This window comes from Helicoverpa armigera, chromosome 2, assembly GCF_030705265.1.
Source record: "Helicoverpa armigera isolate CAAS_96S chromosome 2, ASM3070526v1, whole genome shotgun sequence".
Classification (NCBI taxonomy): Eukaryota; Metazoa; Arthropoda; class Insecta; order Lepidoptera; family Noctuidae; genus Helicoverpa; species Helicoverpa armigera.
Genome location: NC_087121.1, coordinates 5,051,305 through 5,068,956, shown reverse-complemented (window position 1 = coordinate 5,068,956; position 17,652 = coordinate 5,051,305). Strand labels below are relative to the sequence as shown.

The following is a 17,652-nucleotide window of genomic DNA, read 5'->3' as shown; positions in this document are numbered from 1 at the left end:
TTTAAATAGAAAAAGATAGTGAATACTTACATCAACATACTGTACGTCTAGCGGTGGACGGGAATGGTAGTAGAGTAGCAGAAGTGCGTCGATGCCAACTCCGCACACCAGACCGATCTCGATACCCAGGAATAGGCAGCACAGGAACGTGCCCAAAAGCGGGATGATGTCCAGCCCTGTTTAATTGTAAACTGTAAGTTCTTTTATGTACTTTGGAATTATCAAATTCTAAAGAGGTAACTTTATAGAGGGTTTGGTAATGAGGTGAAGAATCTGATGATTGGGTATATTAATTTTGCACATTATACAAAAAAAGCTTTTCCTCTCTTTACCGGAGAGATTGCGCTGCGCAAAGCTTCATCAGTATGTACAAACATGATACCAAGGATGTCAGAACGCAAATTTTGTAGAAAACCAGTTTATAAGTTAATAAGAGTGAACAGCTTATGCTTTGCATCAAATCCTTTGAACACACAAAGTAATAAGCATTATGAAAAAATATAATTAACATCACACATAAGCTTGTTCATTTTCTCCCACATTTTAATTAAAACAGCTTAAGCCTGTAGGCGTGACAACGAAGCATACTCCTATATTAAAAACTTCTTTCTGTTCGCTGACGGGGCCTTAATGAACTTAATTCCATCAGTTCCTTAATTTTGTAAGCTGCTTCCTAGGTTAAAACGTGTTGCGAGTACAAATTCGCGGTTAGGCGTAGGCTTTAGATTATAGCCACGCGACAATACCCTGGAAGCTACGAGGTTAATACTAATTGTTTGTCTTTGTAATATAGTCACAATTTCAAATTAACGTATTTTACAGTAACCCAGAAATTGGTGTGTTTGCAGTTTGATGAATAATTAAAACACAATGAAATTTTAAATTAGATTCACTTTGTGATCGCATCAACTGCCCCACAAGTTGTTTAATAAAAATTCTTAGCAGACCCAATTTAAATGTTTCAATACGAACGCTCTGATTGTTTTTCTTAAATTTCCAGAATGGGGAGACACGAAATAACAAAAGCAACAATGGATGAAACTTGGCAACTCTTGAACTTCGTCGTCTACCATCAAGTGGAATAACATTATAATCTTTAGTGGGATTACAAGGGGCCCTCCAAGTACCTGGCTGAATACGAAAATGGAATTTAATGGAATACTATAGTAGGTAAATATTTGATTTTCCTCTCATTCAAATTATTCCAAACGTTCTTAAGTTGCACGCTGAAAGCCGTTGCTGCGTAAATTATGTTTATTAATGTCGAATTATGCGTTGTTCTGAACATCTATAGTACATATCTAATATTTAGTTTAAATGATCTTAATAACATATGCTCATATGTTTCACGCAACATGTATTTGAAAGCTACACATTTTAAAGTTTTTAAAGAACAACTCAGGAAGTGAAAGCTTTGCGGAATCAGCTAGCTCATTTCAGAGACTTGCAACAAAATCATTGACGAAGGGTATGCACTCACGCCTGCTGACGTTGCGGGAGTGTTCGAAAGACCACGGGCCTAGTACCTCACGCTGCACTCACATCGGGGGAGGTCATTTCATATGATGATAGATGATTTCCCACCAAAAAAAAAAACGAAAAGAAAAGGGTATGTACTCACGGCTTGTCTTCCACATTTTCTTGATGATATTATAATCCACCATCTGCAGCACGGCGCACACGATGACGGAGGCCAGCGCGGCGCGAGGGATGAAGTAGAAGTATGGCGTCAGCAATACTAACGTCAGTATCACTATTATACCTGTTTTGTAGAAATAAATATACTGAATTTTGTATCAATGAATCAGTGATAATTTAATTCCCATACGGGCTAATATGATGGATTAACGCTCAAAAGGAGGCTTGAACCCAGCAGAGGAACAATTAAAAAGGCTGTAACTGTAACGTGCTAATGTGAAACAACAAAATGATCTGAAAGAAGGTTATTAAGATAATGTATCAGTAAACCAGATAATTATATCTGACATCTAAGAAAAATCCTAAAATTTGAATCAGTGGCTACAAAAAAAGTCTAACTCTAAAATCTCTTTGATAGTCAGAACATTACGAACTCGTAACGTTTAAATAAATCCTTTGAAAGCAATGACATATTTCTAGCAGTCTCAGTGAGCCAAAACTCGACGTGAGTTATTACATCTTTTAACCATAAAGATGAACTTCTGCATCAGATATTTGGAAGCAAAAGCACGTGCATTACCTAGAATCTCGTACTTTCAAACTTTTGGGAGAAACTGCATCGAAGGAAGTCACGCAGTAAATAAATTCAATCTAGCTTACAGCCAACGATCAACGGTACGCTTGTATGTAGATATAGAGCTTGATCCCTCTTCACATAATTTTATAAATAATTATATTGGTCGCAGTATGTTGAACCCCATTGTATAATATTGTTTGTGCAGGCTTTATACAGTAAATACATCGACGATACACGATAAATTAATACAAGTTTATAATGAAACCTATATTCCACCACGGGAATAACAATTATGGGAAAGCGTTCTATGTTCTTTGTTTATGATACCAAATCATAAATTATTGTTTCACATTTCAGAAGCAGAATGTACCCAGTTCTATTAAACGGAGCCACAAATGGTTGTAACAATTAATATCAATAATTCAGCTACTAATTCCGAGTGTCCCTATTTCAACACACCTGTATAGTACTCCTAATTAATACAGGATCTATTGAGAGATTAACACGAACGTTAATTGCATCGCTATTATTACGATTACAATCGAGACGTGACACTGAAGGAGAAATAATGGCTTGTTACGATGTGCTATAAATAAATAGTTCTCAAGATAAATCTGTTACTGATAATAATCTTCTTTGTGACATATAAATTAGTCTGGACTTGGTGACCTGTAATAATTACAGTAATTAATTACGAAGAATTACAAGCAATTGATATAAATTGATTTGAAAAGTTACGTTTTGAAGAAGTGAGGTTCCATCAAAAAAATATGAGTTATAAAGAACAATAACAACAGTGCAATGTGCATCATAACATACAAATCCAGATGGTGTTATGACAAAGGATAAGTCGAAACCAATCACACAAACTATAATAAAAACAATGAAATCGGCAAATCGCCATGAATACCCGAAAAGGTGAATGTATTCAACACAATAGAGTCACAAATTTACGTGACAGACAGATAAAGGGAGCCTCTTGATATTTCAGACGTGTATTTGAAATTGTAAAACAACACAAACTTGGCTATGACAGTAAACTACGATGCAAACTTTTAGATTTATGAAGTACCCACTACATAACTCCACCGCGCTGTTGTCGCACATGGTAAAAATGATTTATGTCGGTAGATTTACATTTGTCTTACTTCAACCACCCATTTCTGTTAAAACTAATCCTAAGATTAAACGGCGGAGATTTCGCGTCTCCAAAATTAAACAACCCACAAATCACCCGTGGTTGTTCGAAATTCAAAGAAGTTTCGAAGGATTTCACTGAACTGAATTTAAAACCCAAGCAGGCGATAATATTGCATCATTTATTGGATGTCTCTTTTAATGTATTAATTATTCAACCGATTAGAGAAACATTTCAATTCGTGCTCTTTGTTCGTTAATAAGCTAGATCATGACGCTTTAATGTTTCGTCGTTCTATTTTGTGAATCGAACTATAAACACATTTTGAATAATAGATAAGTGTTGTGATTAAATTCAATAACATAGAACTATGGGAGTGTAAAACATAATTGATTAATTACGCCTGTTATGGATACAATATAATTCACAACATGATAGTCATTATGTAAGGCAACATAAGATGTTGCTTCTACTTACATTAATACAAAAAAAGAGCTGTTTACCCAAGTCAAGGCTTACTCTGATTTCTCCAAATAATCCAAGCCACAATGTTAATGTCGGACTAACAAAACTCTATTGAGATTCAATTGGGGCGAGTAAATATTCATTGGGAACACCCTGAATAATGTAAAGTCGAAACAGACCAAGTTTGCAGGTTGACATAATGCGACACACGATCTTTGACCTAAGATACGCAGGAACAAGTTTATATATATTAGAGGATTTAGGATATTAAAACCAAAAATAAAATTGATAACAGATTATAATAAATGAAAATGTAAAATTGACTGTAAACTTTGGGTATGTTAACTACGTAGTAGAACCACATCACTATGTTCAAAAAGATGGCGAAATGAGTAAATCATGCCAAAACATTAAAAAAATAAACAGATGGTTTGTAATGAACACCTGTGTAGATACCAAAATGCTGCATGACACGTGATAATATAACACTGTCCGAAAGTGTAGAGTTTAACCGTAGAGTGTGCGTTGGTTTCACTTGAGTCAATATTAAAAGTGTGACTTTGGTTTTATCGCTTGGCTGCAGCCTATAAATGTAAACAATCGAATAAAGTGTAAACTAAAAAGTGAAAATTATATACACAATTAAATATTAATTATCAATGGACACGCACTACTGACTCATACGTGAGAAAGTCCCTGAACAGAAGACACATACAGTATACAATCACAATAGAACCCAATTAGGGAGGTACGTACAAAAGACAAAAACAAAACACTGTCAAAACAATGTTCCTAGAAAAACTAATCTTGAAGAAGGATCAAGTGTGATATAAAACGGCAACGATAAAGTTATCTTTTGTGTAAAGCGAATGCGATAGAAGTGGAAAGGAATGAAAAATTGCAAGTAGAATCGCTCCGGTATTAAGGTCTTTAGCGATTTATTCTATATCTTTTGGTGAGTATATTGTTAGACCTATTTACTTTTTAAATAATCTGGAAAGGAGTAGATCAGCAACTTATTTTCTTATTTACAAACATTTAAAACCAAAAATTATAGACATTGATCTAAATGAACTAACTATACTACACTTTTATGAGGGCAAATACACTTGGGCCTGCGTTCGTTATACAGAATACGATTATATCGAATTTGTGATAGGAAATTTTCAAGTAATAAATGCAAGTGCTATCGATAAAGACAGCCCCCTAGCATATTAGTACCTAACGCAATCACTGACGAGCGCGGACGTTGAATGCACGATGCATGAAATTACAATTCCACGAACAGTATTACATCCAAAGTTTTCCCCAACTTTGCTGTAAAACCACCGGGAAATGAAGTACGGTTCAATTTGAACGATGTTTTCATAAAAACAAAGTTGATTATTGCACTTAAAACAATCTCAAAAGTTAACAGGCTAACAAACACGGAATGGACCCGTCAAAATGACAAGTGCCAAAAGCCGTCGCATCGTCAAAACATTACAAAGTTAAACAGCTAACAAATTGTCACAAAATAAATTGAAACAAAGAAAGTCGTAAATAGCCAAAGATCGAGGAAGCAAGATTTATGTCGCGTTTTTATACATGTTCATCTGTTTTTCCAGAATACACGAGCTAAACGCTAGTACGATGTACCTAACTTATGTAGGCTGAGATTTAGTTTTGAGCCGGACGTGTGTGTAAGTTTTACGTATATAGCAACTTTAAACTTCGAATAGCAATAGATTTAACCGTCATAAAATCTAGTGTTAGTTCAAGTAAAATGCAAATTCAGCATAAATATTATAAATAGAAAAAAACCCCTTAAATACTAAAACTTTACTTTAAAGTCACACGTAAATCTCTTTCTCGCCGTGTATCGTTGTTTATCCTTTCTCGTTGTCGTAGAAATTTACGTTAAACGTCATGAGTGGCGTTTCAGTATTCGGCCATCATTATTTCAAAAGTCAAACTCATAAGGAATTGGATTCGTGTTCAGGATTTCTTTACAGATCAAACCTTTCATGCGTAAAGTGAAAGTTGTCAGATCCGTATCAAAAATAATGCCGTACAAAATAAATGTACCGAAAACCAATAAATCAACCGCACAAACCGGCTAATCACATAATCCCTCATAATCCTAAAGGTACGTACGTAATAAATGTAGCTACTAACATTGAACACGTTTATCCTTTCACACAAGCCGGTAGCGTATCTGGTGCAAAATTATACCAATTGGAGCAAAATGCTAGTCTTACAAATACTACATTTGACCTATTTCTAGATGCTGCGGGATCGAAAGAGTTACCGCGGCCCTGGTACATAAAAGGCCTACGAAGGAACACGATGGATTTTTATGGTCTCTGCACACAGCGGGCGCGGCGCGGCGCGGCGGGACGGGACGGCAACGCGACACAATGTACTAGATCGTCACGTCGCGTCGCGCCGAGCGGGACGGCTCTGTGTGGCGGCCTCCGTAATATCTAGTACATTACAACTGCTCAGCGTCGCGTCGCCGTACCGTCCCGCCGCGCCCCGCCCGCTGTGTGCAGAGACCTTTAGTCGGTAATAGCCTGACACTCCCTCACCGCTGCTAACCCACAGCGGGAGGGATCATTTGATGATTTTTGCCATCGCTAAAAAACCTATTTCTAGATTTAGTGAGTACGTACCCGTGTAGATCCCGGAGCCGGGCGTCTTGACCCCCGAGGCGTCGCTGACGGCGCTCCTGGAGAAGGAGCCGTTGACCGGCATGGACTGGAAGAACGCGCTCACTATGTTGCATACGCCCAGTGCTACTATCTCTTGGGTAGCGTCCACTGTTTTTCCTTTGGCTAAAATTATGAGAAAATAATTTATTTCATAAATGTTTTTCTAGAGCCTAAGCATGTCATGCTATCGTGATCTCAGAGTTCATCTTATAAATCTGATAACGATAATCCAATAGAACCTCTATACGCATTTTCTTCGTATGAACATAAATCGAGTTATTGTTGCCATAAACAAGTCAAGTTTCAAATTGAAGATACAAATTTGTTTATAAACTCAATTATCTTATCCAATTTGGAACATTAGTTTTATGAAGTTCGCTAAAGTTGATTTACAATATCATCCACTTATTTAAATGGTTACTATCGTTCTGACGTGACCAATCTATTGCCTATCTACTATCTGAAAATTAATTTAAACATTCAAAGTAATAAAACTATCAAAGCTATTAAACTCGTGTTAAATTTATGTCGATGGTACTTTTAACTTTATAACCGTTGTTGAAGGTTTTCTAAAACTTAATAAAATTATCAAGTAGCTACCAACAATATGGTTCTATAATGCTGATTCAGTCAGTTCTAAGACATGGCCGAGGGCTGTCTATAAATAGGTTCATGCTAAAACTAGATACGTTTACGGAGTGCTAACTTATTATAATGACGTAAACATATTTTGTTCCAAAATTGTATTGATATTACCCATCAAATCAGTTGTATCCATTGTTAAATGTAAAAATAAACTGAATAAACACTAACTACCCTGTACTCCCAGTTTGATGTTAAAAATCGGCAAATATTGACATCAAATCATACTGAAATGTTGGTAAATCTATCAGATCAGTACACGCCCGAACGTTTGCAGTAAAAACGAAACGTCACTGGATAAACAAGCTCGCATACATTTTTACTTGGCAGTTGAAATTGCATGGATTTTTGAATAAATTTCACATCGGCTTAACTGACATGAATCGACAGACATCTCTTTTGTTAAAATCGTATCAGCAAACATAATAATGCAATGTGTTTACTGTACTTTAAGATTTTAACGCTTTACGGGACGTATTGTCAAATTATTGAAATGTATTTATCTGAATTAAATACTCTCCGATTGGGGCGGAATTGTAAAATATTATGATGAATAATAAATATAATATTGAATTGCTCACTTGTAAATTGAACACAGATGTTTATATTTCATATAGGTACTCATCTCAGCTCCTCGTGCGCAAGTAACAAAAATACCATTATGTAATACGATGAGCCCAGTCATAATGCCCGAACAATTTTGTTTTACATTGAACGTATTTGGTAATGTATACGTCTTAATGATACCATTCATTGTTTCCCTTAATATGGGATAAGGCATACCAACATATCGAATGGCCCAATAATACTGCTACTTTTATTATTGCTCCGTAGCATAGGTATCTATTTAATAAACGATAGAACAATCATAAACCTCGAGTTAGAGAGATGAAATAAAATATTGAGATGTTTATTGGCTCGGGAAATTGGAATGTCCAGGTGACAATGAAAGCGCAACGGAGCAAATAAACGTACTTGGCTTGGAGAACACAAATAACAATAGAACAACGAAAAACAAGAACACTGATATTTAATTATCACCTGAAGGACACGGAGGAAACGAAAATTCATTATTGCTCTCGCTCGCCCGCGCTCGCTGTCATCGAACTCGAAAAGATATTGCTACAATACCTATTGTAAAACTAAGAATGCTCATCGGACTTCGACCCTTCTCGTTCATCGAAGATACGAAAGTAACTCGGTATTGTGAAAACAAAAGCAGTGAAAATATTTTTTATTTTGTTTTTATTATTAAATTCAGCACTTTTATTATAAGAACAGTGATTAGAAGTTCTTATAAATTCATTATTTTATGTCAAGCAAATATTTTTTAATTTATTTAGGTATAATAAATTCAAAAATATTTCCAAGCATTCTGCGTCCCACAACCATAGACTCTAGAATTAGTCATAGATTTAAACCTCTAGCTTAAAAGCTTTTTCACATATTTTAGACTAGGTACTAATCCATTATTTAATCTTTCACATAATGTAAAGTTAATACTTTGACCTAACAAAGATATGTAAAAGCTTTACTATTTCGAAGTTCCCCTCGGCATAAACTCGATTACGCGATATGTGTTCCATGATCCACGAAATATGAGTGTACAATAACGTACGTGCACGCGTCACAATGCAGCCGTGACGTGTGTATTTATTTAGGCACAGGTCGCCAGATTGCAGCTATTATTTTCTGTTACGTATGTATACTGTTGCTTGTAAAATATTGCATGGGAGATGCGCTGTAAAAGTTCGTTTCGAATAGAAGATTTTTTAGCGCTTTTAATTTAGACTTAAAAGGGCTATACTTAAATCAATATTCTGCACCGGCTCTCATACTAAGTTTTAGTATCTTCTGCGCTACGATATCATTGCTTAATGGACTCTTCGGGATTCTTTTGTCTCATTTATTTATCTTTTCGACTTATCCGACTTTTTCAATACAAATTATATCTTGTTGTACTGTATCTGTGTTTTCCAAAAAAACTTCATAGTTATCTAGTAGTTACTTACCAAAAGCCTTAGCAATAGCAACGTTGGACAGGATAGCGACAATGGGAACAACAGCCAATCCGGAGCCGAGATGTGAGAGCATATCGCCTCCCGTGTACGTTGTATTCCCGACTGTAGTTTCAAATGCCGGCGGACGGACGGCTGGCAAACCGGCAGTTATTGTCCCTGGAAAATTTATTAAAAAAAGGTTTTACATAGCTAGAAAGAAATAAAATAATCGTTTAATTGTTCTGCAAGGTTATACTGCGCTTGAATTGATTGAGTCATGGATGGGTGCATGTTTACGCATTGAGACTTCATCATGCTTCAGAGAGCATACAAGTTCATTATTAAATAAGGACTTAGCCACAATATGCTATGGTAGCTACATTTAAATTAGTAATGCCTAAAACAAGTTATTGTCGTTTTTTATTTGATACCCTACACTAAATGACTGTGTACTAATAAAATTGAATGGCACTTTGACGTCATACTCAATTACAGCTCTCTGAGGCAAATCCATTACCAGATTTATTGTTTCCTTAACAGGCTTCAGACTGACGCAAAAAAAAGATGCAAAAAAACGTTATAACAAAATCATTTATAAATGTATTCTTGCAATTTATATTTCTGCATTTCAAGGGCGGCCGGTTAGTTTCAAGTGCAAAACAAAAATGCATAAAAATGCGTCTCGTGTGTATGTCAATTAATTGCAAAACTAGGCCTGACCACAATCGCTACGTTTGCTCTTGAAAGGCCAAGGTCACGAAGGCAGTGGCCGAACACACCGACTATAGAACCAACTGAGAAGAAAAAAATATCGAATCTTTGCAGTAACTGCTGTACGAGAATTGATATAAAAAGCTATCAATAGCTGTATCGAGCATCCATAGTATACTTAATATGGCAATTCGTACAAGTCAACAAATAAAAATAAAAAACAGCCCTAAAAGAGATTTAGTTAACAAATTCTTCTAAGAATATTTGAAAAATCCCACTTAAGCCCTGAAATAGTTACTTAATTAAATTAACAGTTCAATGAATTCCGATAAGCCTTAAAAATAAATTCAGTCCCTTAATGCCATGTATTTGATAACTACATTTTGTTAAGCTCTTTGTACTGACGAAGGGCCAGTAAAACTACATATAATCTTATGCCCGTTTTCACCAACAACCTCTTACCGTTTCCCTATCTAAAAGCTACTTTTAATAAGGACCCCTCCCAATTTGACACCTACCTAAATTCATTTTCACCACACTTGTACATGGATCCCTTAAGTAAGTGACAGATTACTAGTTCTACAAACGATAATGCAAAGTCGATATTTTATCGATAAAATGATTTTTCTGTACTTCTTAAGAAATAAACGTCTATCGAGTATATATTACTAAAGCCTGTGAGTTTTTGTTCTTGTGATGTTATTTTAATTTAACTTAAACTACATTACGCTATGTTTTATGCAATAAAACAGTAAAGAGGTTTTCTATAGGTGAATTTTTACCTATGTCATTCGCGCGTTTGTCAAATTGACTGATGTGTATGTGTACATAGAGTGAGGTTAATTTTGGGTTTATTATTGTTGAATAGATAAGTTTATTTTGGCAGAGAAGAGAAAACGAGGATAAACCTTTCTTGCAGAAGAAAAAGACAAGCTAGTGAAATTGCTGACGTCTCATAGAGACACAATATTAATCAAAAAACGGATGGGACCACGAACGAAGCCAAAAACAAAGCTTGGATCCAGTTACAAATAGTTTTAATGCGATAGGAACCGATTACAGGTAAATGTGAATAATATCTGTGTATAATAATATAAGATATTGCCGTTCAACTATGTTCCTTGTTTTACTGTCGACTTCATTGTATTTTTGTTCTCCATGAGTTGATGGATTTAAGTATGGGGTTAAAATTATACATTTATTATATTTATTTAGTTTCAGGTGGTGCGAGAAATTGGAAAGACGTGTAAAAACATGCTGCGCCCAGCCCACCTCAAATTGAATTGGTGCAGGAGGATGATGATAATGTTTGGTACATCATATGAGGACTAATATTAAAATATTTGTTTACTATCTTTGTTTTAATTTATATATTTTATTATGTTCAATATTAGCCTACTTCTTACCTCCAGCGGGTATCCCCTATCACCTAGGAGATAGGCTCCTCCATATTCACCATTTTCGAATCATTGGTATCTACTGCAGTTTTGGTATTTAAGGCCAATTCAAACCTGAGCGATATTCGCTGCCGCTGTGGGTAGAGGTAGATACCGCACGGGTTTCGCTCAGGTATTTAGTATCAAGTATAGTTACCGGCACGGATATTGAGCTCTCGGCGGAAGAGTGGGGATCGCTTTGCGCACTGTACACAAGGCAATAAACCAATAAATGGCTTCTGCGCAGGTTAAGGTCAGGGCTCAATATCCGTGCCAATAACTATACCTACCGCTGCTAGAGCGACCTGAGCGATATTCACTGCCGCTGTGGGTAGTACATACCGCGCGGCAGCAGCGGCATACGTCCCGAACATCAACAGTAATATTATCGCATACCCACTGGGTTTTCTCTGTCGCAGGTGGTAGCGAATACCGCTTAGGTCTGAACAGTCATATTACCGCATACCCACAGGGTTTTCTCTGCCGTAGACGGTAGCGAATACCGCTTAGGTCTGAATAGGCCTATAGATGTCCCGATTACCAGATTTGCATCTGTTATGGTCTGTATATTTATGGACATGCAGGACTACCTATTTTTGAATAATTCAGCGACATCACGACCTAGCAAGTGCATTCATAGCAAGTGATAACCTATAATCTATATCTATACTAATATTATAAAGAGGAAAATGTTTGTTTGTTTGGTTGTAATGGATAAACTCAAAAACTACTGGACCGATTTTAAATATTCTTTCACCATTAGAAAGCTATATCATCTGCGAGTAACATAGGCTATTTTATCCCGGTGCAGGCAGTAGCTCCCACGGGACGCGGGTGAAACCGCGGGAAAACGGCTAGTCTTATAAAAAAGTCATGATCATCGTACTTATTTCTCAGTAATCTGCTCTTTCACGTAAGATAGGTACGTGGTCTTCTAATGATTATTATTTTACATATCCACAACCTCCACAGCTTCTAAACTTTCTAAAAGTTTACGTTTCATTTTTTTTTTGTATTTTTTTGCTTTTATAACATGGTATTTTTGGTGTTACATAACATATAAAGGTACATTTCACTATCCACGGTTCAAAATATGTTTGTATTCTGTAATGATAATGATAGGGGTTGTTTAAGCAGGCATCAATCGGGCCCCCAAGTTGAAGTCAAATTTTAAGGTTATAATTTGACACCTAGGCTTTGGTGAAAATGAAATTCTTATTAAGTGTTCCGTAAATGCTCCCTAAATTTAGGTATTCGTTGGTGAAAACGGGCATTAGTCTATTAGGCTATGGAATAGCTGAAAATAGATAACCCGAGGCTTAAAATGGCAGTGGGCAATAATAATTGAAGAAGTCTGAAATTTCCTCGTCGTCATTTGTCAATTTCCTTTATCTATTAAAAACGACTTCCTATAATGTGTGGGTAACTTACCAGTTAGAAGAAACGGGTCGTATTTATCTTCATGCAGGATGAAGGCTGTGACTGATGCTAAACACACCACAACAGCATTTCGAGCCACGCCGGTAAACCACAAGAACCTTTTCAATATTTTTGCTTTTCGGCTACCCTTTTCGTCAGCTGCCTTATCTTTGATTTTGATGTCTTTAAGTGCCTGAAAACAGAAAGATTTTAATCACACACTAACCAATATGAAAATTTATGTAGTACGTCTGCTTTTAGTAATTATTGATAGTATCATAATTTCTCCATACGGCATCTAGATTAAATACAATGTTACATTATACCCTAACTTCACTTATCGGTATGTTTACGTATAAGAAGACATTGTTATGTATATGAATGCCCGCATGGAATCTCATCGCGTGATATAGGCATATAATTTAAGCAACATATCGATAACATCGCGGATAGGCTTAAAATTGAAGCCCTATTTTATATCGCAAACTGTGTACAAGATTACTCCGAGATAGAGTAATCCGTGGCAGATGTGAAAATTAGTTGCCAAGTAAACTTAAGGTACATCGGTTGAAGTATATCTAAAGTAAATTATGTATTAATCTCAGCCGATGGAAGATTTTGGTTGAGTACGGCAACTTACGAGTTACAAGAGAGCTTGAATAAATCAGTTTTCAGTTGACTTTGATTTAATTTGATTGAAACAGCTACAAATATTGATTTATTTATGAACTCCAAATGCACGGTAGTGAACTATGATACAAGTTATGTAGTCGTATCATGGATTTAATAGTTCCCTCGTTGTTAATAGTTCGACTTAGGTGAGTTAGTGCAAAGTTAGAAGGGATTTAATCAGCCGTCGGTCCATCTTCCGTGAAAGTTTCTCTTTTGCGCTAAATAATAAAATAAAAGGCCTTCGTGGTTAACTATGATAAAAGTTTATCGGTTTTATTTGCACGAATGAATCTACCAGGCTATCTATCTACAGCGATGAATTTCAGACGATGCCCAGATAATTACTGCGGCTGAGAAAAAGGTTTCTCTCTATATTATATTATAGTATCTCAGATAAAGAAAATGCTCAGTGTCGCGGCAATGTACATATCCTTCTCGGGCATCTACAATAATATTCTCTAAGCTCAGTATATCTGGAAAAGTGTAAAATATTTTACGCTAAGACGTGTCACGTCTGACTGAACTGACTTGAGCGAGTAAGTAAAGGGAAAAAATATTTTTAGGTAATTATATTATATTATTACTACTTCAACCTATTAAGGGACTGTATTTAATGAGTTTATTGCTGTTAGCTAAGTATATTTATTTCTGTATCAATCCCTCATATAGAGAAATTGAATATCTAAACTATTGTTAAACTTTATGTACTTTTATTATTTGAATTGAATGACTTGTTGGGGGAAGTCACTTATTATTATCTTTATTTGTATTATCTCATAAACCAGGAACACAATATCAAAAAGAAAAAAGTAATTTTGACGAATCGTGTATAGAGTACAGTCTGAAGGACAATAAACAGTTGGCTGGGACACGACATAGCAACAATATATTATTTATATACGAGAAGCAAATACTGTCTGTTGTGAGATATTGAACAAAGACTATGCTAAATACTGCAGCCGATGTTCTTCTGTTTTAGATAAAGGAGTAAACAATAGCCACTTCTTCGTACAAAGGTATTATCACTACAGTGCATTGACAATGTTTACTATAATAAACTGCATGGTAACAAAACATATCCTCGTGGCGCTACGCGAGAGAGTATCGTAGCAACTCGCGTAGCACATTTTTTCGTCTTCATAATATCTATGAAAAAAATTGATGAACACTTTATTTTACGGCAACTATTACTGTACTCAACAACTCAAAAATTTATTAAAATGCTTCAACATTATTATCTGCAAATTTCAAAAAACAATATTTTGCAGATGCAACATAGAACAGTTTACAAGGTTTGCGTCAGGACATACTGGTCTTACCTAATACATAATTACATACAAGAAATGCTGGCCCAATTCTGTTTACAGTTAAGCATATATGTGCCGAGACGACAATCAGACTTAGTATTTACTTTGTAAGGGAGTTTGTCAAGTTGCGGCTACGTCGGTCGCTCACAGCTACCGAACGTGTCGTATTGAATTATCGACGAAATTAACAAATAAACAGTCCAACTTGCTCCTAAGTGAGTGAGCTCACGTAGTGTCTCATAATATATGGATTTAACTATAGGAAACCGTAATTAGTAGGCATTTAGGACTTAGTTGAGAATTTATAATGCTTGTACACGGTTTATTGGGTTCTAGAGATTAGCCACTAAATTATTAGGTACTTGTTAAACGTTGAACGTCTTGATAGGATGAAGTCAATAAAGACGTGTGGAATATTCAACAGAACAAATTACATGTTTGTAATGATACGATATTTACGTGAAATTGCTTATTTCATTTTAATTTACTACCTGATGAAACAGTGACCTGATTTACGTGATTTAAGTATATGATTTACCTAATTCCAAAAATATTCAGCCAGATTAGTTGGACAAAAAAATAAGTCCTCTTTTCCTACAAAATAACATAGAAACGTAAACGGTACGTATCTTACAACAATAAATATGTAACTAGATTGGTTTCCAATCTATAGGTATAAGGCTCTCTAGAAAACTTTTCTAAGTGACACGACAAAGCCTTGTAAACATGTTGTCGGATAATACAAGAGGATACATTTAGTTAGGCGACCGTCTACAAATGTTAGCTTTAGCGTTACTACTGTAACAAGTAATAAAATATTTGTTTTCTGACTAGAAAAGGTTAACGCTTGTGAAAGTTGCCACTTAGGATTATAGCAGCTGAACAACATAATTTTATATGTTGTGACCTATTTTATTACATTAAAATAAAAATTGTATTATCTATCCAATTATGGGTCGACAAAATAAGATTTAATTCACCTAGGACATAAAGGTACATAGGAACACGTGTACATAAAGGAATTTTGTATTAGACAAACCGTAAATAAATACGCGAAGACTTTATAACATTATGAAACAGAGTACGAGTAGGCGTAACGTGAGTAATAAATAAACCTATGTTATGGTAATATACGTACATTATCTTTAATAATGTTGCCAGCGCCCATAAAACCAGCAATCCCTTTCCTCAAAATCCTTCTACGCTGATGTGGATTTACCAATATACATAATATCGAAGCACCCTAACACCAACGTTCGTGTAATAGGCCCTTATTGGTAGACAAGTCACTAACATAAACATGATAAATATATAGCATACTGATATGATTTCACTTACAAAATATTGCGATATGAATGCCATGTTGAAGGCAGTTAGTTACCTAGAATTGACTTCAAAGCTCCTGAAATACAATTGAAATATTTGATTCACTCTTAAGAACTAAGTAAGTACTCACCCTCATTCCTATTAACACAAGGCAGCATCCCAAGCTGAGCATGGAATCAGTTAATCTCGTCTCATGCACGTGCTTGAAGAAGTTCGCCCAAGTCGTCACAAACGTGTCTGCGTTATACCGAAGACCCAGCAAGCCTTTTACTTGAGAAGACGCTATTGTGATCGCAGCTGCCGACGTGAAGCCCGATACTACAGGCAACGATATGAATTCCACTAGGAAACCTAGAATAAATACGTCATTTTAGTAGATAGATAGACTTTTAAATTAAATATTATACAAACTTATTATCTTTATACAAATCTAAAAATAAAATACTATATACAAAATATATTATAAACATAAAACATATATGTATAAAAGAACATCGATCAGGCGTAATAGGATTAATTAAGACCTTTCTAAATTGAAGACATGTGAACGTTTTGCAACATTGTTTGATTAGATAGAATTTCCTCCAACAAAACAAGGGGAACATTCAACTCTACATCAACAAACTCCAGCATTTCCACTAGACAAAGTATAAAGGGACCTTACCAAGTTGTGCAACTCCGGCCACGAGTTGCACGATACCAGCCATGAGACAAAGAAGTATGGCGAAGTCTGGATTAGTCCCATTTGTGTACGTGAACGTGAGCAGGGATATTAACGCTGACGGACCGAGGTTCACCTGGGGACTAGTTCCCATAATCGCATACACAAACGGACCCATGAAAGAAGAATAAAGGCCATACTGAAAGAAAAAGTACATAATTTTATGTACACAGTAAGTGAATTTCTAGAAATAATTTGCCTCAAAATCAAAATATAACAATGGATGCTCTACCTAATATAATCTAGAACGAGTAGTTTATCCTCATTTCAATTAAAATTAAATCTATTGTTTTATAATTTATTAGATAAAGATTTATTGCAAGGCTATTCTCGAGATGGCAACTGCTGTAAAACCATTTTTATAGGAATTCAAGCTAATGATATAATTCATAGAAATCAGAATATTAAATAGAGGGTTACAACCAAAACATAAAGTTGTTTGTGTTAAATAAAACCATCGGAACCTCTATCTAGTAATTATCAAAACATGAGTTATAATCAAATATTAAAATCATTTACATCCTCTAGTAAAAGTCGCCGACCATAATGATAAGATTATAATACACTTGAGTTCACAAAACAAAGTGGCATCAATCGTCGTTATGAATGTGTGGTGTTGTTAATATTTTTTATTATTTCTATATACAAGGCATCATTTACTAAAAATTTTTGTCTAGCTTCGTAAACACGTAGGTATGTATATGCAGTTAATGTGGGAAAGAGACATCGATAAATTATTTTGATTTAATATAGCTCATCTATTGATTTAATACCTATGTTTTATTATATTTTCAAAGAAAACAGCATAATTGTTAGGTACACGTGTAAATAAATTCAATGACCAGATATTTACCTACAAGCCTGCAGATTAATTTATTACAGTGAAAACCACAAAGAAAAATAACAC

General features: G+C 35.3%; 1 protein-coding gene and 2 long non-coding RNA genes across 6 annotated transcripts in view; 2 read left to right on the top strand and 1 right to left on the bottom strand.

The window, feature by feature from the left end:
* Positions 1–17,652, top strand: part of LOC135117878 (uncharacterized) — a 69,688-nt gene that overhangs the window by 33,190 nt on the left and 18,846 nt on the right. The window contains exons 2-5 of one of the 3 annotated variants that reach the window (XR_010277219.1): positions 10–193; positions 1,001–1,170; positions 1,671–1,743; positions 2,573–6,466. This is a non-coding gene — a long non-coding RNA (uncharacterized LOC135117878). Of the gene's footprint in view, positions 1–9; positions 194–1,000; positions 1,171–1,670; positions 1,744–2,572; positions 6,467–17,652 lie in introns of those variants that run through there. The other 2 variants (XR_010277218.1, XR_010277220.1) reach the window with 2 other exon arrangements.
* LOC110375283 (sodium-independent sulfate anion transporter) overlaps positions 1–17,652 on the bottom strand; it is a 32,843-nt gene that overhangs the window by 10,471 nt on the left and 4,720 nt on the right. For both annotated transcript variants that reach the window (XM_064038265.1, XM_021333341.3), the window contains exons 3-9: positions 16,689–16,884; positions 16,155–16,375; positions 12,732–12,912; positions 9,166–9,330; positions 6,473–6,634; positions 1,622–1,762; positions 31–176 (exon numbers count right to left, since the gene is read on the bottom strand). In XM_064038265.1, the coding sequence (XP_063894335.1) occupies positions 31–176; positions 1,622–1,762; positions 6,473–6,634; positions 9,166–9,330; positions 12,732–12,912; positions 16,155–16,375; positions 16,689–16,884 (1,212 nt within the window). The remainder of the gene's footprint in view (positions 1–30; positions 177–1,621; positions 1,763–6,472; positions 6,635–9,165; positions 9,331–12,731; positions 12,913–16,154; positions 16,376–16,688; positions 16,885–17,652) is intronic.
* On the top strand, positions 10,559–11,215 carry LOC135117876 (uncharacterized). Its single transcript, XR_010277217.1, has 2 exons — positions 10,559–10,926; positions 11,080–11,215. It is a non-coding gene; the product is annotated as an uncharacterized LOC135117876 (long non-coding RNA).